This window comes from Canis lupus, chromosome 1, assembly GCF_003254725.2.
Source record: "Canis lupus dingo isolate Sandy chromosome 1, ASM325472v2, whole genome shotgun sequence".
Classification (NCBI taxonomy): domain Eukaryota; kingdom Metazoa; phylum Chordata; class Mammalia; order Carnivora; family Canidae; genus Canis; species Canis lupus.
In genome coordinates, this window is record NC_064243.1 from 108,826,778 (window position 1) to 108,851,757 (window position 24,980).

General features: G+C 43.9%; 1 protein-coding gene and 1 non-coding gene across 4 annotated transcripts in view; one reads left to right on the forward strand and one right to left on the reverse strand.

The window, feature by feature from the left end:
• Nucleotides 1-24,980, reverse strand: part of SAE1 (SUMO1 activating enzyme subunit 1) — an 82,484-nt gene that overhangs the window by 22,149 nt on the left and 35,355 nt on the right. For all 3 annotated transcript variants that reach the window (XM_025424542.3, XM_025424541.3, XM_025424543.3), the window contains exon 6: nucleotides 22,600-22,705. In XM_025424542.3, coding sequence (XP_025280327.1) covers nucleotides 22,600-22,705 — 106 coding nt within the window. The remainder of the gene's footprint in view (nucleotides 1-22,599; nucleotides 22,706-24,980) is intronic.
• LOC112645778 (U6 spliceosomal RNA) lies at nucleotides 17,246-17,352 on the forward strand. The gene has a single exon (XR_003127247.1). It is a non-coding gene; the product is annotated as a U6 spliceosomal RNA (small nuclear RNA).

Genomic DNA, 24,980 nt, shown 5'->3' on the forward strand with positions numbered 1-24,980 from the left:
CCTCCTTTTCAAGAACATAGCTTTGGGACACCTGGGTGGCACAACTGGTTGGGCATCCAATCCAACTCCTGATTTCAACTAGAGTCATGGTCTCGGGGTCGTGGGATTGAGCTCCACATCAGGCTCCACACTCAGTGTGGAGTCTGCTTGTCCCTGTCCCTCTACACTGCCGTGCCCCTTCTCTCTTTCTCTCTCTTGAATAAATAAAATCTTAAAAAAAAAAAGAAAAGAAAACACAGCTCCTAGAATCTTCAGTGCTACCTGACCACTGGGCAGCCAACTCAGAGCCCACGACAGTTTGGATGCTGGGCCAACTCAGAGCCCACGACAGTTTGGATGCTGGCTAACACCAGTCTACGATCACCTAAACTTCACTTCTGACTCGGCAGATGTGTTGTTGGGATTCCAGTTGGAAGTAAATGAATATAATCAAATCATAAGCGTTTGGAGGCAGAGTGGAGAAAAGACTAAAGAAGGGACTACTAATCCCTGTTTTGACCAAGACTCTTTTTCAACAATGTCCTGTGAAGACAAAGGAAATGTGGAAATCTGCTAGCCCGGCCAAAAGAGAGGATGTTCTGAGCGGACTGTATCAAATGTCATCACTATTCTTGTCAATCACTTTGGAGAGGACACAAAGGCAGACCCAGAATGAGTTATCAGTGTCACCTGAGCAATGACAGAGGCAATGGCAAGTGCAGGCCACTCAAACTGCACAATTCAAGGCCCAGTGGCAACTGTATGGAAACTGAGTAAGGCTGCTTGATTTCCAGCCATCAGGGTGGTGGTAGGCAGCAGGAGCCCTAGGCTGGCTGCTTCATATGCGATCTTCTCATTTCTGTGTCACTGCAACAGAAGCACCAACTGTCATGAGGGATGGAGAGGAGAGGATAATTTTTTCAGCTCTACCACAAAGCTTTTCATCTTTTGGTTAGAAAATACAGCTCTTGGAACAAAGCTCAAACCATTATAACTGCAAAACAAACAGCGCCTACGATGTGCCAGGCACTATTCTAAACATTTTATGTGCATTACCACTCATCCTCAATGACCTGGTAATAGGTAGGTCCTATTACTCTCCCCACTTTATTGATGAAGAAACTGAAGTTCAAAGAGATTAAGTGGCTTGTTCAATGTAACTGTCAATAATAAGCAGTGGAGCAGAAATGCCAACCCAAATCTGGCTTCAGAATCTGTGTTTCTTAACCCTAATGGAGTCCAGGAGAAATGGCAAGGCAATCGAGAATGCAGCCCCAAGGATTCCAAGTGGTCTGGCTCTTTGCCCTTGACCTCAGGAGGACTCCCATTCAACCACATTTTTGCGAGATGCATTTTCCAGATGGGCCCTGCCCTCTCCCAATGGATCCATTAATTTTAAGTTGCTAGTTCAATAAGTGAGATGTGGAAGCAGAGGCCATATGAAACCTTGCCCATCAATCTTCAGAGTGGAAGACCAGCTTCACCTCAGAAAGAAAGAAGATGGGATGAAGAAGAGGAGAGCAAAGACAGTCAGCAGCTGGCCCTGCTGTTTCTCTGGGCCCCTTGCCTGGTCCTGGTGCAGGCTGCCTGGCCATGGGCCGGCAGGCTGGCACCGTCCAGATACCTCTCTGACCACATCTGAAGTCCTCTCAGGGCCTCTGGGAAGGGGGCCAGTCAGTCCGGCCACTTACTTGCAGCAAAGCAAACAGAAGCTGTATTTTTCACTCTTTTTCAAATGTCAGCACTCCAGTCAGCAGGGGTGGAGGGGGCCGGGGAGAAGCCCATGTCCTGGAGAGGCAGCAGCCCCAGAACTGACCCTATCCCCTAACAAGCTCTTGCTTATTAAATTCTCCTCTTTGTTCTGCTTTTCACCCCTCCCAAATAGCCAGCCAGCCAGCCAGCCACACACACACACACACACACACGCACACCCCACTGTTGACTCTGCACTTCTGAAGAGCACCTCCTCACCAGTTTCCAGATTATAAAACTGTTCCATTAAGATCAAATATTGTCAGGGATGGAGAGCTGCTCTGCCAAAAGATGACTCATCGCATCGTATCAAAACACTGCACAAAATTAGAGTTCCAAACTTGATTAACTTCATCTGAACCTTTTAATTAACTCAGGTTGTTAAAGTCTGAGGGAATGACATTCATCACTACAGATGATAGGCTAGTGCCTCTGCCCAAGTTCAGGACCTGCCCATGTAATAGAAAAAGGTAAACTTCGAAAAAGAGAAACCAAGCACCTTTTCATGTATTAGAAGAAAAACTATGTACATGTGAATACACTACTATTCTGCAAAAAGAAATTAACACTAAAATTCAAATTTAAACTGAATCAGGGTATTAAATTCATGTTCTAACAGAAATTTGGAAAGCAGTACTATTAATCACTGTATTTCTTCCTACAAATTTCTTATTGCATTTAAATTGTGGGATTAGGGTGATCCCTGGATGGCTCAGTGGTTTAGCGCCTGCCTTTGGCCTGGGGTGCAATCCTGGAGTCCCAGGATCGAGTCCCACATGGGGCTCCTGGCATGGGGCCTGCTTCTCCCTCCTCCTGTGTCTTTGCCTCTTTCTCTATCATTAATAAATTTTTTTTAAATCTTAAAAAAAATAAAAAATAAATTGTGGGATTATATTTAGCAAAAGTAAGGCCATTCCCCACCCCCCCCCCCCAAAAAAAAACACATTTATAGGAGGAAAAAAATGAAGTCAATGTTGCAAATTAGCCCCAACACAATTGCTGTCCTCAAAAACAGCCAAACTGAGGGCGGGTGGGAGGGGGGAGGCAAATCTACACAAAAATCTCCTATGCCTGACACCTAAAGCTTCTCTGTAGCAGACACCCTTGCTCCAAATTCTCTGGTGCTCCTCAACCTCCCAAAGACCCATTCTCCCCAAACTGGCTCACTCAGTGGAGACTCATTATCCCTGGAATATGGCCTGGAAATTGGCTCAACTTGTGGCTCACATACAGTTCCAAAAAAATGAAGTTATCCTCCTACCTTACAGCCCTTTTATTTTTATTTTTATTTTTTTTAAATTTTTTTTTAAATTTTTATTTATTTATGATAGTCACAGAGAGAGAGAGAGAGAGAGGTGCAGAGACACAGGCAGAGGGAGAAGCAGGCTCCATGCACCGGGAGCCCGACGTGGGATTCGATCCCGGGTCTCCAGGATGGCGCCCTGGGCCAAAGGCAGGCGCCAAACCACTGCGCCACCCAGGGATCCCTATTTTTTTTTTATTATTTTTTCCTTACAGCCTTTTTAAAAAGATTGTATTGGGATGCCTGGGTGGCTCAGTGGTTGAGTGGCTGCCTTCGGCTTAGGGCATGATCCTGGAGTCCCAGGATCGAGTCCCACATCTGGCTCCCTGAATGGAGCCTGCTTCTCCCTCTGCCTGGGTCTCTGCTTCTCTCTGTCTCTCATGAATAAATAAAATCTTAAAAAAAAATTATTGTATTTATTTATTTATTTGAGAGAGAGTAAGAGGAGTGTGTGTGTGCTCAAGTTAGAGGATCAGAGGAGGAAAGCATGAAGCAGACTACACTGAGAGTGGGGCCTGGTGCAGGGCTCAATCTCACAATCCTGAGATCATGATGTGATTCGAAATTAACAGCCAGCTGTGTAACAGACCGCACCACTCAGGCGACCCCTCATAGACTATCCTTTAAGGCAAAACACTAGGTCTCATGTTTGGTCAATTGCTCTTTCAATAAATACATACCAAAGATGGTAATAACTAGAATAATCGTGATGATTTCACAGTGTATACAAATGTCAAATCACTATGTCATAACCTTAAAATAGTGTTATAAGTCAAGTACATCTTAATAAAAACAAATTAAAATAAATAAGCAAATATTTAGAAACACCTGGGTGGCTCAGTGGTTGAGCGTCTGACTTTGGCTCAAGGTTGTGATCCCTGGATCCTGGGATCAATTCCTGCATCATGCTTCTCACAGAGAGCCTGCTTCTCCCTCTACCTATGTCTCTGCCTCTCTGTCTCTCATTAATAAATAAAATCTTAAACAACAACAAATATATAAATAAATATTGAGCACCATTTTGTGCCAGGCACTCAGTTGGACAGAGGAAAGCAAAACACATACTCTGCCCCCTCAGAGCACTTAGGGAAGGTGACAAAGAAAACTAAACATGGGGCAACCCGGGTGGCTCAGTGGTTTAGCACTGCCTTTGGCCCAGGGTGTGATCCTGGAGACCTGAGATTGAGCCCCACATCGGGCTCCCTGCATGGAGCCTGCTTCTCTCTCTGCCTGTGTCTCTGCACCTCTCTCTCTCTCATGAATAAAAGAAGAAAGAAAAGAAAGAAAGAAAGAAAGAAAGAAAGAAAGAAAGAAAGAAAGAAAGAAAGAAAGAAAGAAAGAAAGAAAGAAAGAAAGAAAGAAAACTACATATGAAATAACAAACGGTGGGAACTAGAAAAGGTACTGAGAGAACATTATTGAATGGAATGGGGTGGTATCACCAGGCAGAACCATCTCATCTCCACTGGCCACCAGGCCTGAACACTGACCCTGGGCACACTCTCCCCTTTGGCACAACCACGTGTTGCTCTTCAGAGCCGGGGAGCTTTGGAATTGGCAGGCAACGGCAATAAGGACCACAATGCTGGAGCCAGATTGCCTGGGCTGGAAACCAATTTCTCCACTTACTGTGACCTTGGACATGTGACAACATCCCTGAGCCTACTCTGTAAAATGGGAATCATAAGAGCACTTCCCTTACAGGGTTTAAGGACTAAGCAAATACCCGAAAAATAGCCAGGACAGTGCCGCGTACAGAGTAAGTACCAGGTAAATGACAGTATCCAGAACTGCTGCTCTTCTACGACGTCCATAAACCCAGCTTACACACCCTTAGAGAAACGTAGAGGGGCCCCTGGGTGGCTCAGTGGGTTTAGCGTCTGCCTTCAGCTCAAGTCATGATCCCAGGGTCCTGGGATGGAGCCCTGCATCCAGCTCCCTGCTCAGCAAGGAGTCTGCATCTCCCTCTGCCTCTCCCGACTCATGCATGCACGTACATGCGCATTCTCTCTCAAATAAATACATTTTTTTTTTAAAAAACTGACATACTTCTTCATGCTGAAATTCCTCACTTAACTCTATTACCATCAATAATTCAGCTGTGAGCTCTGGAGACTAGTGACTCGGCTCTGAATAATCCTGATCCTTTCCACACCCCACTCTTTTCCTCCAACGCTCAGATCTTTAGTGTGTGATTTTTAGTCATTTGTGTAAATTCACTCGTACAAGAATCAATCTGTCTCCTCTGCTGAACTTTTGTGCCCATGGGACACACAAACCATATCTGCTTTGTTCACTATTCTCTACTTGACGCCTAGCACAGGGCATGCCCCATAGTAGACATTTTTCTGAGAAAAATCTCTGCTCTGTGGGAAGCCTCGATGTTTCGTGAAGGAAGGAAAATAGTCACATGTGAGGGAAGAGGAGGTTTCATGACAACTGACACAAAGTCCTCACACATCTTTACCAAGCCTGCTCCTCTACTAATGGATTCAAATACAGTTTTCAGGATACCCAGTATGGATCTGTTCCTTATCATGTATATTTACAAACATGGTAGCTCTGGAAAGTCCAGCAAGAAACAAAAAAAGATACACGGTGCATCACATGTACCCTCAAGAGGAAAACAAGAAGTCTGGCTTTCAAGGCCATATCCGAGGGCTAACAATGTAGAAAAGCCAGCCCATGGGCATGAAGCTCAGAAGAGGGACAGACTTGGATTGGAGAAGGCAGGGATGTTTCAGGGAAGTCATCATAGGTCTGGTTCTCTCAGCCTCCTACCCTTCGAGGTGCCCAGTAATCTGCTCAGCTCAGTTCCACCAGAGGGCTTCCTCTTGCTTTCACCTCACTCTTTAACCCAGCAACTTACAAGGAGTGTGCATGTATTCATTCATTCATTTTTTTCATCCACAAACATTTCCTGAGCACCTGCACACCACCCCCACAACCTGTGCTGTGCTGGGTACCCAGAAGCAATCTAGATAGCCCCAGGTCCAGCAATGCACAGAGGGCACACTCATGAAGTCCTGACTGTCACAAATGTCCCCATGGCCACACAGCACTTTGATCTCGCTCTCCAGAGAGTCTCACCGCTGGAGCGGCCTTCCCTAAAGACTTGCTTTCAAATGCCCTTTCTGAGCTCCAAGTCCTTGCCACCCTTTCACCTCTGTAGTGAAACCTGCCGCAGGACCTCATCACATACCAACTCAAAACGGAAAGAAAGCTATGTCTTCTTATTTACATCTCACTCTCTTCTGAAAAGAATTTGAAGCAGCCGCATGGAAATTGTTGTTGGGGGGGGGACAAGGGAGTACTATTTCTCAGAAATGACCTGAAAACAAGATGCCATTTTTTGCCTACCAAATTAAAGGCCAAGATTACTCAACCTAAGCAAGAAGGCAGAGGGACCTGCTCTGTCACTCAGAGCTCTGGCGGGAGTGTAAATACTCTGTAAACCATGAGAAAATGGGGTACAGAAAATCTTTACAAAGGGTCATGCCTCTTGGCCAGTGACTGAATTACGTATAGACAGTCACTGTCATACTGTTTATACCACAGAAAATCAGGAAATAATCTCACATTAAACGATCGGATAGTTACATGAAATATACGAACAGGTTGGAATATTATTCAAGTATTAAAATTATGTTTAAGCAGGTTTTAGTCAGGGGCACCTGGGTGGCTCAGTTGGTTAGGCATCTGACTCAGTTTCAGCTCAAGTCATGATCTGATGGGTTGGAGGATAGAGCCCTGCCTCACGCTCCTTGCTTGGCAGGGGGTGTCTGCCTGAAAGATTCTTTCCCTCTGCCCTTCCCCCTGCTCTCTCTCTAAAGATAAATAAATCTTTTTTTTTTTTTTTAAAGGCAGGTTTTAGTCATATTTTTTGCAACATTTAGGTTAAAAAAAATCCTAATTTAGGTTAAAAAAAAAAAAGCAAAAAACCTCCTACGGGGGCACCTGGCTGGCTCAGTCAGTAGAGCATGCAACTCTTGATCTTGGGGTTGAGTTTGAGCCCCACGTTGTTGGGTGTGGAGACTACTTAAAAATATAACTTTAGGGGTGCCTAGGTGGCTCAGTCAGTTGGCTTGAGTCATGATCCTGGAGTCCTGGGGTCAAGCCCTATGTTGGGCTCCCTGCTCAGTGGGGAGTCTGCTTCTACCTCTACCGCTCCTTGCTGCTTATGTCTCTTGCTTGCTCACTCACTCTCTCTCAAATAAATAAATACTTAAAAAATAAAACCTTAAAAAAGAAGTCCTATAGTATCCTATATTTAGAATGTACTCCACTATGTAAAAATAAAATAGAATGAGAGAAGGTACAATTGTTACCACCCCACTCTAGAGGTGGGAAACTGAGACTTAGGAGAGGTTCTGGGTCACAGTGGACTCAGAGATCATCACACCTGTAACCTCAATCCTATACTGCTTCCCTAGGAGCAGAGACAAGATAGGAGACATGCAAGTTCACAAAATAAAAATCACTTTTTTTTTTTTTAAGATTTTATTTAAAAAAAAGTTATTCATGAGAAACACAGAGAGATGGGGGTGAGGTGAGACAGAGACACAGGCAGAGGAAGAAGCAGGCTCCATGCAAAGAGCCCAACATGGGACTTGATCCCAGGTCTCCAGGGTCAAGCCCTGGGGTGAAGGCAGCACTAAACCACTGGGCCACCCGGGCTGCCCCCAAAATAAAAATCACTTTTTTTTTTCCTTTTAAAGATTTTATTTATTTATTCATGAGAGAGAGAGGTAGAGACACACAGGCAGAGGGAGAAGCAAGCTCCACGCAGGGAGCCCGACATGGAACTCGATCCCGGGTCTACAGGATCATGCCCTGGGCTGAAGGCAGCACTAAACCGCTGAGCCACTGGGGCTGCCCTAAAAATCACTTTGAAAGGATTTGGCTCCCCACTCCAGAGCCCACCAGTTTAGAATGATGCAAGCCACTGGGTCACACTCCAGTCCAGCCAAAGACTATTTCTCCTCTAAAAAATGTCAAGTGATTCCTGAGCTTGACTCCCACCTTTGAAGTAGAACGTTTTGACTAGTATGCAAAGACTGTAACTTAAAAAGACAAAGAAATTCTAAAATTCAGAGACAATTTTGCAGAGGGCAGAGAGATCCACGGCCCACTGCTACACGGCCCAGTCTCTATCAGTTTTGCCAAGCGCACCCTCTACTCACAGAGCAGTTTTGACAGAGCCCTCTGCATTCACACTCACCCTGACTGGTCACAAGCAGCAGGGAGACAGGGGCTTTTCTCTAGCCCAGCACTTGAGTGGCACATGACCTTGACTCTGGGCATCTGCTGCTCTCTGCCAACCACTCTCACCGAGGGAAGATGGCACAGGACATTCCCGTGACTGTTGTCTGACAGTCAGAGAAAAGATCGGAGGCGCTGAACAAGAACTGCAGCTGGGCTGGGGGCCCAGGAGCAGCTCAAACACAGGCTCATGTCGGGGGTGGGGGATGTAGGGCTGCAAAGCAAACAACCAGGCAGGTCTCGCTGACAATGCTGCCCATTATTACAATCTGCTCTCAGGGGCCTCAGGTTCCCATCTGCCAAAGTAGACGAAGGAAATGTCACAGGGCTTTTGTGAAGTTCAGATTTTTAAAAAGGACATAATGCCATTAGCCAACCCTTGAACAACAACCCAGGAGTTTAGGGGCACTGATCCCCCGTTAACTCAAAAATCTACATATAACTTTGATTCTCCAAAAACTTCCCTACTAATAACCTACTGCTAACTGGAAGGAAGCCTTAGTGATAACAAAAGCAGTTGATTAACAAATATTCATATATTATCTATTATATATTACACTAAAGGAAATGTTATTATGAAAAATCAAAGAGAAAAGGAAAAAAATACACTTCACAGTACTGCACTATATTTTTATTTAAAAAATTGATGTGGACCTGCACATTTCAAATCTGTGTTGTTCAAGGGTTAGCTGCAATTAAAACGTGACAGTGGGGATCCCTGGGTGGCGCAGCGGTTTGGCGCCTGCCTTTGGCGCAGGGCGCGATCCTGGAGACCCGGGATCGAATCCCACGTCGGGCTCCCGGTGCATGGAGCCTGCTTCTCCCTCTGCCTGTGTCTCTGCCCCTCTCTCTCTCTCTCTCTCTCTCTCTCTGTGACTATCATAAATAAATAAAAATTAAACAAAAAAGGTTTAAAAAAAAAAAGGTGACAGCTTTGGTGGGGGGCATCTGGGTGGCTCAATCATTTAAGAGTCTGCCTTTAGCTCCAGTCATGATCCTGGGATCCTGGGATGGAGACCAACTTTGGGCTCCCTGCTCAGCAGGCAGTTTGCTTTTCCCTCTCCTTCTCCTTCTGCCCCTACTTCCCACTTGTTCTGTCTCAAATAAATTAAATAATTTGAAATTTTTTTACTGTGTTGGGCAATGCTTAAACACTTAACTAGGTTTGGACAAATGACTTGGCCTGTCCAACACTCAATATCCTGATATGAAAATGAACGATCATAATAAGATCTGCTCTCACAAGGGTGTTATGAAGATTTAATGTGATTGTGATGCATGTAAAGAGCTTAATCAACAATTATGAATGCACAACATGTGCCGGGCCTTAATTTGATCCTTGTGGGCTGACGAGGCACTTAGGGTTATGCCCATTTGTCAGACTGAAGAGTGGAACAGATGCCTAACCAGGGTGGGTTTTCTTGACGGCTATAAGGCACTAGACTGCACTTATGGGTCACCTCTGTCCTTCCCTTCACCTCTATTTTCTCACATGGCACTGCCTTCCTTTCTGAATGACTGCGGTCTGGGTTCTCTACCACTGATAAGGCAGTGGCACCAAAAAACCCAAACAGAACAACAACCAAAAAACCACTGCTTTTTTTCTTTTGCCCTTCCTACAAATTATTTTTAAACCTCTGTGGTCATGACGGCAATGAATCAACAAGTACTCGACTGCCACCCCTCTTATCAGAACCCACTTCCCTGTGGCCGTCTCCTCAGTGGTCCTTGTCATTGCTGGACACCAAAACACCCAACGGGGAATGCCAGGCGAACAGTGACGGTTGCCCCTGACCTGGTCCACAAAGGTTATAAGTTCTAAAATAAGAAGTTCCTTCTGAACAGAACTCATCACCAAATCAAGCTGAGGCCTAGAAACAAAGACAATTATAAATCATAAAAACTGGGAGGTAAGTAAGGAATGTGTGGGGGCAGGGCAAGTAGAAGGAGGAGGCATCAAAGAAAGTTTTCTCAAGTCTCCAACAGTAAAAAAAAAAAATAAAAAATAAAAAAATAATAATTATAAAGCGTTCATCATCAAGACATCTTGCAAAAGAATCCATGTAGATGGGACGCCTGGGTGGCTGGGACACCTGGTTGGCTCAATGGTTGAGCGTCTGCCTTCGGCTTAGAGCGTGATGAGATCAAGTCCCGAGTCCCGCGTCCAGTTCCCTGTGAAGAGCCTGCTTCTCCCTCTGCCTGTGACTCTGCCTCTCTGTGTATCTCTCATGAATAAATAAATAAATCTTTTTAAAAAAATCCATGCAGAAATGATGAAAAATGAAGTATAAAATACCAGAAAGCTCTACAGATGCCTGGCTGGCTTATTCAGGAGAGCATGTGACTCCTGATCTCAAGGTTGCAAGTTCAAGCCCCAGGTTGGGCATCTGTTACAAATAAATAAATAAACCAAGAAAGAAAGAAAGAAACCAAGAAAGCAAGCAAGAAAGTTAGTTCTAGAAGAATACACAAGAAGCAGCAGTTTCCTCTGAGATAGCTTTATATTTTACTAATATGCCTCACTTTTATAATTTAATAAAGGAGAAAACAGAACTACTTCAAAGGCTCTCCTGTACATAATCATCTCAAGTAGAAAATCTTCAAAATCTCCATTGCCAAAAAGGCCACAAAGTAAAGGGACTTGCTTAAGGCCAAGAAATACATAGCAGAGCTGGGACCGACACTCCTTTCCAGATCTAACTCTGCAGGCTTCAAGGCAGCCTTCTCAGGTGACTGAGAAAATTCTACTGGCAGGAGAAAGGAGATGTGAACCCCAAACTTGTCTGGCTAGATTTACGAACCCAGAACAATTAGTCACCCTAGAAAAGAGCCTAATCCCTGAGTGGAGGGCCCTGACCTCACCAACTCCTAGCAGAGACAGGAGTTGCTGGTTACTAAGAGGTCCTTGCTCCCTGGACATGGGGAGTTAAAGCAGAGTGGAAACACTTCAATCCTTTAGATGCTTATGGCTTATATCATGTAACCAAGTCTGGGGCTTACATACTTCCAGTCTTGTGGCAGTGGGGAAAAGAATGCAGCCAAATTAGCACATCTAAGCGCTTTACATAAGCCTAAAATAAATCAATGAATCCACAGACTGAGAATTAGCAAAATTCTGGGGAACCTGAGTGGTTCAGTTGGTTAAGCGTCTGCCCAGAGTCCTGGGATTGAGCCTTGCATCAGGCTCCCTGCTCAGCAAGCAGTCAGCTTCTCCCTTTCCTTCTGCCCCTCCCCTCCTCCTCCCCCACTTGTGTGCTCTCTCTCTTAAATAAATAAAATCTTGGGATCCCTGGGTGGCGCAGCGGTTTGGCGCCTGCCTTTGGCCCAGGGCGCGATCCAGGAGACCCGGGATCGAATCCCACGTTGGGCTCCCGGTGTATGGAGCCTGCTTCTCCCTCTGCCTATGTCTCGGCTTCTCTCTCTGTGTGTGACTATCATAAATAAATAAAAATTTAAAAAAAATTTTTTTTAAATAAATAAATAAATAAAATCTTAAAAAAAATTTTTTAACAAAGTTCTCCAAACATGGGACTGATGGCCTAAGCAATCAATCAACCCACATTTACCAAGCCCCTATTCTGAGTCAGGCCTCTGCTGGACAGTCAAGAGATGAGGGAGCCCACAAGACAACCCTCCAGTCAGCTCTATTATCTGGGGGGTGGTATGTGGACTACAGAGGAAAGAAACCCAACTCAGATAAGGGGCGTAGGTTCCTAGAGGTAGCACAGGAGCTGAGCAATGAGGGTAAGTGGGAAGGGCTGAAGCCTCTTCCAAAGGAATGGAAATTTGTATAAAAATGAAGGGGGTAAAAAAAAAAAAAAAAAAATGAAGGGGGTGACAGCAAGTAGTAAGAGTGGGGTCCAGGGAGGGCACTAGGGAATGCAAAGGATTTGAAAAGAGGTCAATAGGTCCCAGGACTAGAAATACAAGCCACTAAGTTTAAATTGTATCCTAATGGCAAGAAAGATTCATGGAATGGTTTCAGTGTCTAGATAGATCAGTCTGGTGACTGAATATGCATTAGAAGGAACTCTGAATTCAGAGGCTGGTAAAGGGACTATGGCACTAATGAAGGCTGCGGGTGAGAGGCAGTCCTAGGAGAGAACTTGTGGTCATCTGAACAGGAGAGAGGGTGACAGAGAGGGGGAGATCAGGAGGTCCCAGACTGAACTCTGGTCCCACAGAGCACCATGTAGAGTGCTAGGTAGGCTAGGGCTCTAGGTGAAAGGAGATGCCAATCAAGTGTCTGAACTTGACGAATGCTCTACAGAAGAAAAAATGGCAAATAGGTCAGACAGAGACATGCTCTTCATCTCCTGATTCATCAAGGCTTTGCTGTTCTCACTGATGATATATAGTATTTCTTTAACAGCAAGGGTCTCTAGGCAGCCTTGAAAAGCTAGGAAACCTATATGGCTCTCTTCTGGAGGAACTGCACAGAGAGAATAAGAGATTCAGATCTCCCCACTATCTGAAGAGATGATGAGCAGGTGCTCTTAAAATACACCATTCTATGGACCCTGCACAGACCGAAAAGCCCTTTGCAAGTATTACTCATCAGCTATCAAATATCAGAATTTTCCAGGTGCTGAGAATAAGTTCTTTTGGAGATTGTTTCTGTTTATTTTAATTTTTGAAGATTTTATTTTTGAGAGAGAGAGAGCACGTGTGGAGGAAGAAGCAGTAAGGGGGATTACAAGAGAAAGAAAGGGAGGAGAAGCAGACTCCCCACTGAGCAGGGAGCTCAATGTAGGGCTCAAACCCAGGACCCTGGGATTCTGACCTGAGCCGAAAACAGATGCTTAACCGGCTGAGCCAACCAGACGCTATGTATAATTTTAGACATACAGGAAAACCGTATACAGAATTCCTGTATAACTTCATCTAGATTTCCCAAAGGTTGGGCGCCTGGGTGGCTCAGTGAGCACCTGCCTTTTGCTCAGGTCGTGATCCCAGCATCCGGGATCAAGTCCTGCACTGGGCTCACCACAGGAGGCCTGCTTTTCCCTCTGCCTGCCTATGTCTCTGCCTCTCTCTGTGTGACTCTCATGAATAAATAAAATCTTAAAAAAAAAAAAAAAAAGATTTCCCAAATGTTAACATTCTACCACATTTGGGACGCCTGGGTGGCTCAGCAGTTGAGCGTCTGCCTTCGGCTCAGGGCGTGATCCCAGGGTCCGGGATCGAGTCCCAAACCAGGCTCCTTGTGGGGAGCCTGCTTCTCCTCCTGCCTATGTCTTTGCCCCTCTCTCTGTGTCTCTCATGAATAAATAAATAAAATCTTAAAAAAATTCTGCCACATTTATCGTTATTTTATATCTACATGTATTCATTTTTTCCTGAATGATCTGACATTCGCCCGTAAATACTTCAGAGTGTATTTCCTAAAAACAAGAACATTCTCTTACATAACCACAAAACAATTATGCAAACCGTGAAATTAAAATTGATAAAGTATTATCTAATCTACAGACCTTTTTCAAATTTTATCAACGGTCCCAATAATGTCCTTGAGAGCAAAAGAAAAAAAAATCTTCCCCTACTCTCAAACCCAATCTAGAATTCTCCATTCCCCTTAGTTATCAATGCCTTATTCTCTTTAATCTGGAATAAGAGGTCCTCGGTTCTTTTTTTTTTTTTTTTTTTTTAAGATTTTATTTATTTAGGGGGATGCCTGGGTGACTCAGAGGCTGAACGTCTGCCTTCACCTCAGGGTGTGATCCCAGGGTCCAGGATTGAGTCCCGGATCAGGCTCCCTGTGGGGAGCCTGCTTCTCCCTCTGCCTATGTCTGCCTCTCTCTCTCTGGGTCTCTCATGAATAAATAAATAAGTAAAATCTTTATTTATTTATTTATTTATTTTAAAGATTTTATTTATTTATTCATGATAGTCACAGAGAGAGAGACAGAGAGGCAGAGACACAGGCAGAGGGAGAAGCAGGCTCCATGCACCGGGAGCCCGATGTGGGATTCGATCCCGGGTCTCCAGGATCGCGCCCCGGGCCAAAGGCAGGCGCCAAACCGCTGCGCCACCCAGGGATCCCAAGTAAAATCTTTAAAAACAAACATACATACATGTATTTCTGTACCTACATAGAAAAACTGAGTTCATCTGGTGACCCCAATTCCCATCTGATCCCACAGAGTTCCTTGTAGCCTTTCCCATTTTCCATACTTATAGGAACTTTGTTTTCTGGCAATAAAAAAAAATCTGATTCTCATTATCCACAATATATTTATCTATTTGCTCAGTTCTAGAGCAAACAATAACTAGTTTCAGAATTGCTAACCCATTGACCACTGTGAAAAACAAACCTACTAACTAGAGTTCAGTATTTGTTTATAGTTCTTTCTTCTTTAGTCTGAGGGTATAAATTCAAAAGCTACATGGGTTAGTTCCTTTTTCCTGCCTCAGTGTAATAATGGTCTCATTTGAAATAAATAATATGCTGCAAAGACCACAAGTAACTTAAAGCTGTGACACAGAACACAGGTAGCCCCTCTCCCATGGCAGTTTCCCTCTAATTGGCTCAGCCTTAAGAAACTGTGGAGCTTTATGAACATACCAGATCCAATAAATCCAATAAATCTGAGTTAGAACCAGGGAATCTGTATTTTTCAAATGTTCCCTGAGTGATTCTAATATCCTATCAGCTGGGGAATGACTAGCTATATAAAAATAAAAGCCTAAAAAAATAAAATAAATAAAATAAATAAAATAAAATAAAAAAATAAAATAAAATAAAATAAAATAAAATAAAATAAAATAAAATAAAATAAAAATAAAAGCCTAGGAATGCCTGAGTGGCTCAGAGGTTGAGCACCTGCCTTCGGCCCAGGGCGTGATCCTGGAGTCCCCAGATTGAGCCCCACATCAGGCTCCCGGCATGGAGCCTGCTTCTCTCTCTCTCTCTCTCTCTCTCTGCCTATGTCTCTGCCTCCCTCTCTCTGTCTCTCATGAATAAATAAATAAAATCTTTTAAAAAAGATTAAAAGTCCAAGGCGCTTGATTGGCTCAAAAGAGCATGTAACTCTTTTTTGTTGTTGTTGTTGTTGAGCACGTAACTCTTGATCTCAGAGTTGTCCCACGTTGGGTGTAGAGATCACTTAAAAATAAGATCGATCAATTGATCAATCAATCAATCCATGGCTAAAAAAGCAGGGCCCCAATGATCTTCTCTCCAGCCAGTGACCAGAGAGCTCCAGCCTCACTGTGCTATGGTCTTGGCACCTCTAGCCCTGTGCAGGGATTGCTTGCTCCTCTATCCGCAATATTCTCACTTCTCTTCAGCCCCTAGCAAACCCCTCTTCTTTAAAAGCCAGCTCAGGGGCAGCCCGGGTGGCTCAGCGGTTTAGCGCCGCCCTCAGCACAGGGCCTGATCCTGGAGAACTGGGATCGAGTCCCACGTCGAGCTCCCTGCATGGAGCCTGCTTCTCCCTCTGCCTGTGACTCTGCCTCTCTCTCTCTGTCTCTCATGAATAAATAAAATCTTAAAAAAAAAAAAAAAAAAAAAAAGCCAGCTCAGTTGTCTTGTCCTCTGTGAAGACTTCTTGGCTCCCCAAGACGGCCAGACCCCCTGTTCCCTGAGCAATACAGTAGTTTATTATGAAGTAATTCACACACGCTAAAGAACAGAACAGCGCAACACAACAGCCTTCTCCAGAGCCCTATTACAGCTATTCTCTCAAGGAGGAGAATGATTTGCATTTCTCTTTTCCACTGGCAAGAATCTGATGAGGATTCCCAGGCACAGAATCTGGCACATACAGGTGTTCAAGTAAGTTTGGTTAAGATTATTTTTAGCTTTAATTCTGTGGCTCAAAAGCAGCCTAAGTACTTTTCCACAACTCATTAGAACAGAGACTAAGAAAGTTCAGATTGCCAAGGATTCTCTAAGAAATTCTCATCTTGTGATGAAGCCCATTTTTTCCTGCTCTGGGCTAAACCTGCGTGTTATTGTTCATGCTTGTTAAGTGAATGCTGTTTCCATACTAGACTTGGTATTTTTAGCACTCCTGTTATGATAAACTCACAGTAACCTCAAAAAGAACAAATCAAAGTCAACTTTTTGCCACAGGAAACCAGCTCACGCTTAATGTTTTGCAACATGCCATGGGAGAATAATAAAAAGATGAGACCTTTTGCTCACAGATGGTGAGGCCAACTCTTAAGATAGTGGAAAAATGCAGCAGGAAGCATGCAGTCTGGCCACTATCTTATTAAGTAAACTGGAAAAACACTCAACACCCAAACAAGGCAAACACATACACACACACACACCACAGGGCAGCTGCTCCACCAGAGGCTGAATTGTGAATGGGGCAGTAAGAAACACATGTGAGGGGCAGGTGAGAGCGATGTTGAAATCAAGAGCCTGACAGGTACCTAGAGAAGCAGGCAAGCAAGAAAATCTTGCAGGGACACCAGTGGGCAGGCTGCTCTCCCTCTACAGTGGAGCAAATGACCAGATCAACAAAAGCCAGTCACTCAGGCAAAAAATATTTACTTATGGAATACCTACTATGTGCTCCACTGGGCAATAATTAAACAGACCCTATGAGGTCATCTCAGGTGTACATCACCGCCAAACCAGCACTCTGGGGCAGCCCCGGTGGCTCAGCGGTTTAGAACCGCCTTCAGCACAGGGCGTGATCCTGGATACCCGGGATCCACTCCCACATTAGGCTCCCTGCATGGAGCCTGCTCCTCCCTCTACCTCTGTCTCTGCCTCTCTCTCTCTCTCTCTCATGAATAAATAAATAAAATCTTAAAAAAAAAAAAAAAAAAAAAAACAAGCACTCTGTCCTCACTAAGAACTCGTAAGGTATTGTTAGAGGTATATTAAGTCATCTTCCTAGAAAGGTTCTTGGGAACAAATTCCAAGGACCAGGAAAAACCGAAAATCGCTTACATGCCTTTTTTTTTTTTTTTTAAGATTTTATTTATTTAGTGCTCGCTTCGGCAGCACATATACTAAAATTGGAACAATACAGGGAAGATTAGCATGGCCCCTAAGCAAGGATGACACACAAATTTGTGAAATGTTCCATATTTTTCACTTGACGGGATGAGCACTGGGTGTTTTTGTTTTTTTGTTTTGTTTAAAGATTTTACGTATTCATGAGAGACACACAGAGAAAGGCAGAGACACAGGCAGAGAGAGAAGCAGGCTCCATGCAGGGAGTCCGATGTGGGACTCGATCCTGGGACTCCAGGATCATGCCCCGGGCCAAAAGCAGGCACTAAACCGCTGAGCCATCGTCAGGGACCCAAGCACTGAGTGTTATACTATATGTTGGCAGGTTGAACTCCAATAAAAAAATATACCAAAAAAAAATTTTAAATAAACATTTTATTTATTTATTCATGAGAGACACAGAGAGATAGGCAGAGGGGAAGCAGGCTCCCAAGGGCCCAATGTGGGACTCGATCCCAGGCCCCAGGATCACACCCTGAGCCAAACACAGATGCTCAACTGCTGAGCCACCCAGGCGTCCCTTATATGCCTTTCAAAATGAAACTGGGGGCAGCCCCGGTGGCGCAGCTGTTTAGCGCCGCCTACAGCCCAGGACGTGATCCTGGAGACCTGGGATCGAGTCCCATGTCGGGCTCCCTGCATGGTGCCTGCTTATCCCTCTGCCTCTCTCTCTAGCTGTGAAAGAGAGAGAGAGAGAAAGAGAGAAAGAAAGAAAGAGAAAGAAAGAAAGAAAGAAAGAAAGAAAGAAAGAAAGAAAGAAAGAAAGAAAGAAAGAAAGAAAGAAAGAAAGAAACTGTTCACAAACAACAGATACCCATAGAAATACATCATGCAGCCAACAAGACATATTAGGTCACTCTGTATGTGCTCCAAGATGTTCTATATCATGTAAGGCCATCCAGTTTAACAAAAAGAAAAAAGAAGAAAAAAATGAAGCTGAAGTCAGATGCTTAACCAACTGAGCCACCCAGGTGCCCCAAGAATGGTTCTAGTTAAAATCAAACTTCAGGGCAGCCCAGGTGGTGCAGCGGTTTAGTGCCGCCTGCAGCTCAGGGTGTGATCCTGGAGACCTGGTATCGAGTCCCACATCAGGCTCCTTGCATGGAGCCTGCTTCTCCCTCTGCCTATGTCTCTGCCTCTCTCTCTCTCTCTCTCTCTCTGTGTGTCTCTCATGAATAAATAAATAAAATCTTTAAAAAAATCAAACTTCAGGAGGGACACCTGGGTGGTTCAGCGGTTGAGCATCTGCCTTTGACTCAGGGCTTGATCACAAGGTCCTGTGGGGGAGTCTGCTTCTCCCTCTGCCTATGTGTGTCTGTCTGTCTGTCTCTTTCTGTGTCTCTCATGAATAAATAAAGTCTGTAAAAGGAAAAAAAAAAAAATCAAACTTCAGGACTACATCGAGGATATTCTGTTTGAATTAATTTTTTTACGATTTATTTATTTATTCATGAAAGGCAGAGAGAGAGAGAGAGAGAGAGGAGAGAGAGAGAGAGAGGCAGAGACACAGGCAGAGGGAGAAGCAGGCTCCATGCAGGAAGCCTGATGCGGGACTTGATCCTGGGACTCCAGGATCACGCCCAGGGCCAAAGGCAGGCGCCAAACCGCTGAGGCACCCATGGATCCCTGAATTAGTTTATTTCTTAATAGAAACACAAAACAAAACCCCAAAAATAAAAAAAAATTAAAATTCCTAGAGTTTTTTGAAAGAAATACACTTAAAATAAGTAAATTCCCTAGTATAAGTTATAGTTCAATAAAGTCTAGAAAAGTAGAAAAATACAAGAAGAATATTCACTGATTGTTCAGGCTGTGAAAGATTTTCAAAACAGGCGGCTTAGTCTTATCATTTAATAAGTGAGGAAACAAAATCCTAGAAAAGCAAGTTATTTACCCAAGGTCACAAAGACAGTTGATGGCAAGCATATATGGCAGAAGGCAACTTCACATGTGGAAGCTGCTATGCTCTGCTGCATAAATCCAATGAGGTCAAATTACAGGAGAATCTGATAGCTCCACGAGTGGCTGAGCAGAAAATCGAAAGGAGTATTTCTCTGGATATAAGATCAAGATGATACATCCATAGAGAGCCACCTTCATATCTATAAGCAGAGGGTTCTAAGCTGCTGGTGTAACCAAGGAAAGAGATCACAAGAGGCATTTCCCTCTACTTCCAGAACTTTAGTCCAGCAGGCAACAGAGGTCGTTAATTAAGCATGCTTTCGTAAAGAATCTCCCAAGAGCCAATGCAGGCCCTTGTGCTCACTGCATTTGGAGCACTCCCCACAGCTCTAGTTGCAGCCCCTCTGGAAAGATACAGCAGAGCTTGGATAGATTAAAAGAAAAAAAAAAAAAATCACGAGGAATGTGTGTATGACACCACACAAGAAAAGTTAGTCATCTGCTGCAGAGAGAGAGGCCAGGAAAGGTTGTGATGGTTATCTACAAACAGTTAGGAAGAGCACTGAGTGTGGGGTGAAGGAACAAGCCCCTGGAAGAGTCAGGAGACCACTAATTTGTTCTAAGACAATGGCGAGTCACTTCTCCTGTGCCGCTGAATGGGTTCTAAGGCTTAGGCAAAGTGGCCTGAGGATCTGTACTTGCCAGCTAGTGACTAGGGTCCTTCAGCCACACATGCCACAGGTGATGGGGATGGAGGAAGGAGTGGAAAGCCCATTCCTGCCATATCTGGCCTAGAGGATATGTGGGCCTGCCTCCTTTTATAACTCTAACGACAGTTATAGAACTGTACATGTAAAAATGGTTAAGATAGTCAACTTTATGGTATGTATTTCTTACTATAAAAAAATTTCTATCACTATTAACTAATAAACATTGTTTTAATCACCAAATCCGAAGCCCTGAAAAACAAGTACCATTTAGAAAAGAGAAGTAAAAATATGGGATGTATTATCCAACAAAGTGTCACAGGCAGAAAATTAAAATCTTCTAGGATTGCTGCCATGATAATACCTACTCAAGCATGGAATTAAGGGAAATCAAGTCAATCTCAAAATTTCCACACAGTTGCCAACTACTCATGCCAAAAAACAAAAACCCAAAATACAAAAGTCCACCTTCACAGATAACACAGGTTTCTAGGACTTCCTTGCTCTGTGCTGAGCCCTTTGTATGTATGTATAGGATCTAGCCTTACAAAAACCCCAAGAGCCAAGTGCTATTAACACCCCCAGTCAGAGGGGAATTTGAGTGAGCCTCTGGGAATTTAACTATGTGGCTCAACATCACCCACCTTAAAAAATAACAGAACCAGGACTGAAAAACCAGACGTTTTGATTCCAAAGCTCCTGTTCTGAACAACCGTGCACCACTGCCTGCTAAATGTGTCACAATTAAGGCTACCACTTCTTCCCCAGGACCTACTTCCCCAACCCTTTGTAACTTCTGCTGGTGCTGGCCCACAGTGTCTGAATTAAATATACACCTCCTCCAACACTGTTGCCCACCCCCCCTCTTAGTGATGGGCTCCTGAGGGCAGGGATGGCCACAGACCTCAGTCTTCATTGATCTGTATCTTTTAAAACACCTATGATAGGGATCCCTGGGTGGCTCAGCGGTTTAGCGCCTGCCTTTGGCCCAGGGTGCGATCCTGGAGACCCAGGATCGAATCCCACATCGGGCTCCCGGTGCATGGAGTCTGCTTCTCCCTCTGCATGTCTCTGCCTCTCTCTCTCTCTCTCTCTGTGACTATCATAAATAAATAAAAAATTAAAAAGATATTTATAAAAAAAAATAAAACACCTATGATAGAGGAATAGCAGCTACCTCACATGAGTGTGGTGAAGATCTCATAAGCTAACACCTACAAAGCACTTAGAATGGAGCAAGGCTGCTCTTTTCAGGTGTCTCACATGGCATTAGGCTTCAAAGACCTGAGTGGATCAGGGCCCTAGCTCATTTGCAGTTGCTTGTCTGTGTTCTCTTAGGTAAAACACTGAACCTCTCTGGGTCTCTGTTTCCTCACCTCAAGAAACCAAACTGGGGAGAATTCCTATCCTGACTACCTCACAAGGTTACTATGTTGATGAGCTGGAAGAAGAAAATATTTTAGAAACTGCAAGGGGGGGCGGGGCCAGCCTGGGTGGCTCAGTGATTTAGCACTGCCTTCAGCCCAGGGCCTGATCCTGGAGACCCGGAATTGAGTCCCACATCAGGCTCCCTGCGTGGAGCCTGCTTCTCCCTCTGCCATTCTCTCTCTCTCTCTGTGTCTCTCTCGTGAATAAATAAAATCTTTAAAAAAAAAAAAAAGAAAAAGAAAAAGTCATGGTGGGCTGGCCTGTGCCATGGATATTTAGCAACATGCCCACCCCTCTGCACCCTACTTGCTCCCAGCCTGAACAACTAAAAATGTTTTGACATCACTAATGCGCCCAGTTAGCAAAACTGCCCTCATTGAGAAATTACCAGATTTTGGTAAACTCAAATACCAGCTGACTCTCCTTTTATAGCAGCAATAAGAACCACTCAAGTTATACCCCAAGCCTTTGCAAATTAATGGCTTATGGTTTACTGAGGGCTCTCAATATGCCAGACACTGAGGGATCAGCTTCTCCCAATGGCCCAGGCCCCATGCTCAGGCTGGACTAGAGATGGCACTGCCTTGCTGCCCTTCCCAGTCCAGAGAAGGAGGTATTTTCTGAGTCCTAGCAGAGACACGTGCCTAAGATTCCTTCCTACCTAACCGACTGGATGATTTCCCACCCGCTGGATGATTTCTTTATCAATGGGGTATTAAGTACTCTAGTTTTTCCCAACTCTCCCCAACCCCAGCCTAGTTAACACCACTAATAGGGAGAAAGCCTCATTCCTAGCTAATTAGCTTTGTCTCGTTTTCAATTTATTAAAAAATTTTATATAGTTTTACATATTTCCCTTTGAATCAATATACATAGTGCTTGGGGAGGAAGGAATTTTGTGTAGCTATTATACATAGCCACCATCTGTCCTGACTTGGGGTAGGGGGTGTTCTAGGAGTCTGCACAGACCCAGCCCTGGAGAAAGGAAGGCTGAGGACTATCCAAATGCAACCAAAAGTGCTTTGAAAATTTGAAAAATAAAAACAGTATCTCTAACTCAATCTCCCTGTGGAAGGGTGAGGGTTATGCAGAACTCAATGAGGGACCTCATCACCATCTGTATGGATGTTCTCAAGTGGCTACTGAGAACCAGCTCATGGCCACTGAGAACCAGTTCAGTAGGAACTCGACTAAGGACAAACATCAAGAAACCCCCTGCACTCTGCAGCCACAGTTGTAACAATCACAGCACAAAGTGCTCCCTGGTAAACTATGCTCTGAGTCCTCACCTTGAAGGAGAAAGTAATCCGAAGTTGTTCGCTTCAGAGCTGCCTTTGCCTTATCACTGCTCCAGTCCACTTCCAGAGCTTCCTTAATGGAGCAAAAGACCACCTTCTGTTGAAAAAAAAAGGCAGAACTGCTTAGGAAGAAAAAATGTTGGCTTTAAATCGCAAAGCAGTAGCTCCTCACCATCTAGCAAAAATGTCATTATTTAAGGTTTACTGTTCATTAAAAGAAGCTGAGGACCAAAAAAAAAAAATAAAAAAAAATAAAAAAAAAAAAATAAAAAAAAAAAAAAGAAGCTGAGGACCACACAAATCCAATAAATGTTTACTGAGCACTTACTGTGTGCCCCTCTGGGCGCTGAGGACACAACGATGAAGGACACATACTCCCTACACTGGAAGGAGTCATAGCAAAGCCAGTTCCACTCTGGCTTTAATGGCACAGAAATTCTTGCACAAGTGAGCAACAGAGTACATCTAATGATATTCGATAAAACATTCTTTGTAACAGTCAACAAAAAAAATAAATGTGTCTGATTAGAAAAATAGTCTAATAACAATAGCAATAAATAACAGCAAGAAACATAAGCAAGGGCTATGGGACAAAAATTCTGGGCTGTGGGGCTGCAGACGTCTACCTTTTGCTTAGGGCATGATCCCGGGGTCCAGGATCGAGTTCCACATCAGGCTCCTTGCAAGGAGCCTGCTTCTCCTGCCTATGTCTCTGCCTCTCTCTGTCTCTCATGAATAAATAAAATCTTAAAAAAAAAAAAAAAAAAGGCCTGTGGTGGGTTATTAGTGTGAACTCATTTTCAATATACATAGACGAGGAAATAAATGTAGGGATCCATGGGTGGCGCAGCGGTTTGGCGCCTGCCTTTGGCCCAGGGCGCGATCCTGGAGACCCGGGATCGAATCCCACATCGGGCTCCCGGTGCATGGAGCCTGCTTCTCCCTCCACCTGTGTCTCTGCCTCTCTCTCTCTCTCTCTCTCTCTCTGTGACTATCATAAATAAATAAATTAAAAAAAAAAAAAGGAAATAAATGTAGATTCCACCACATGTGTATGATCATACAAATATTGAAGAGCTACGTCCACAGACAAAGCATCAAAGCAACAATGCCCTGGTAGCAGCAAGCACACCTAACACTCAGATCTTGGTTTCTAAACTCCACAGAGAGAAAAATTTCTATTTGGAGAAATGGCTGATTTTGACGATAGAGCAGAGAGAGTTATGACAGGAGCCCAAAAAATCTTACTTTGCCTGAAACAAGGAAATGCGCAAAGAATCATAGGGCTGTGTCCAGAGGAAACAGGAGCCAACATGAAGGAGTTCCCACTGGTCAAGTTGGAACAATTTGTGGGAAAAAAATAAATAGCAACAGATTATAACACTTTAAATAAACTAGAATCCATTAGTCACAGATCTAAAATCAACTAATTAATAAAGTCTGATGAATAATGAGGTATTTACATATTTTCAAAATATCTCTCCAAAAATAATTGGAGAATTATAGAGAAAAGAGGAATTGTTTTCAAAGGAGAAATTTGGCAGACATAATTCTAATCAAACAATCAAAATTAGCTTTGCCAGTAAAGGAGCATGTGGAAACCAGAATGGGATGAGCAGCACTCTTGCTGTGGCATTTCTGCCAAAGGTGTGAAGCTGGAATCTAATCATGAGGGAACATCAGACAAACTCAGACTAAGGAACATTTTACAAAATGACTGGCTTGGGGCAGCCCTGGTGGCTCAGCAGTTTAGCGCCGCCTTCAGCCCAGGGCGTGATCCTGGAGACCCGGGATCGAGTCCCACATTGGGCTCCCTGCATGGAGCCTGCTTCTCCCTCTGCCTGTATCTCTGCCTCTCTCTCTCTCATGAATATATAAATAAAATCTTAAAAAAAAAATAACTGGCTTATAATCTTCAAAAGCACCATGAAAATCTAGATGCATGCATAATCCTGAACTGAATCCTTTTATCATTAAGGACATGATTGGAACAATCGATAAAATCTGAATGGAGCCTGCAGATTAGATCATAGTGACACATCCACTGAATTTTGATTTTGAAGTTTGATTTGTGATTATGGAGAATGCCTTGTTTGAGAAAATAGAGACTGAAATGTTTGGGTGTGATACATACGAGCATCATTTTGACACCTTACTCTCAAATGGCTCAGAAAAAAAATGGTTCTCAGTACTAGCTACTTTTATGAAGTTTGAGATGATATATGCGTATGCATAAATAATTTCAAATTTCCAGAGATACGGGGTCTCTTTTTCTCCTCCCTTCTCTCACTACATATACATACCACATACCCACCTTACTCTCCCCACACATGCCCCAGATATTTAAAAAAGAAGCGATAACAGGGATCCCT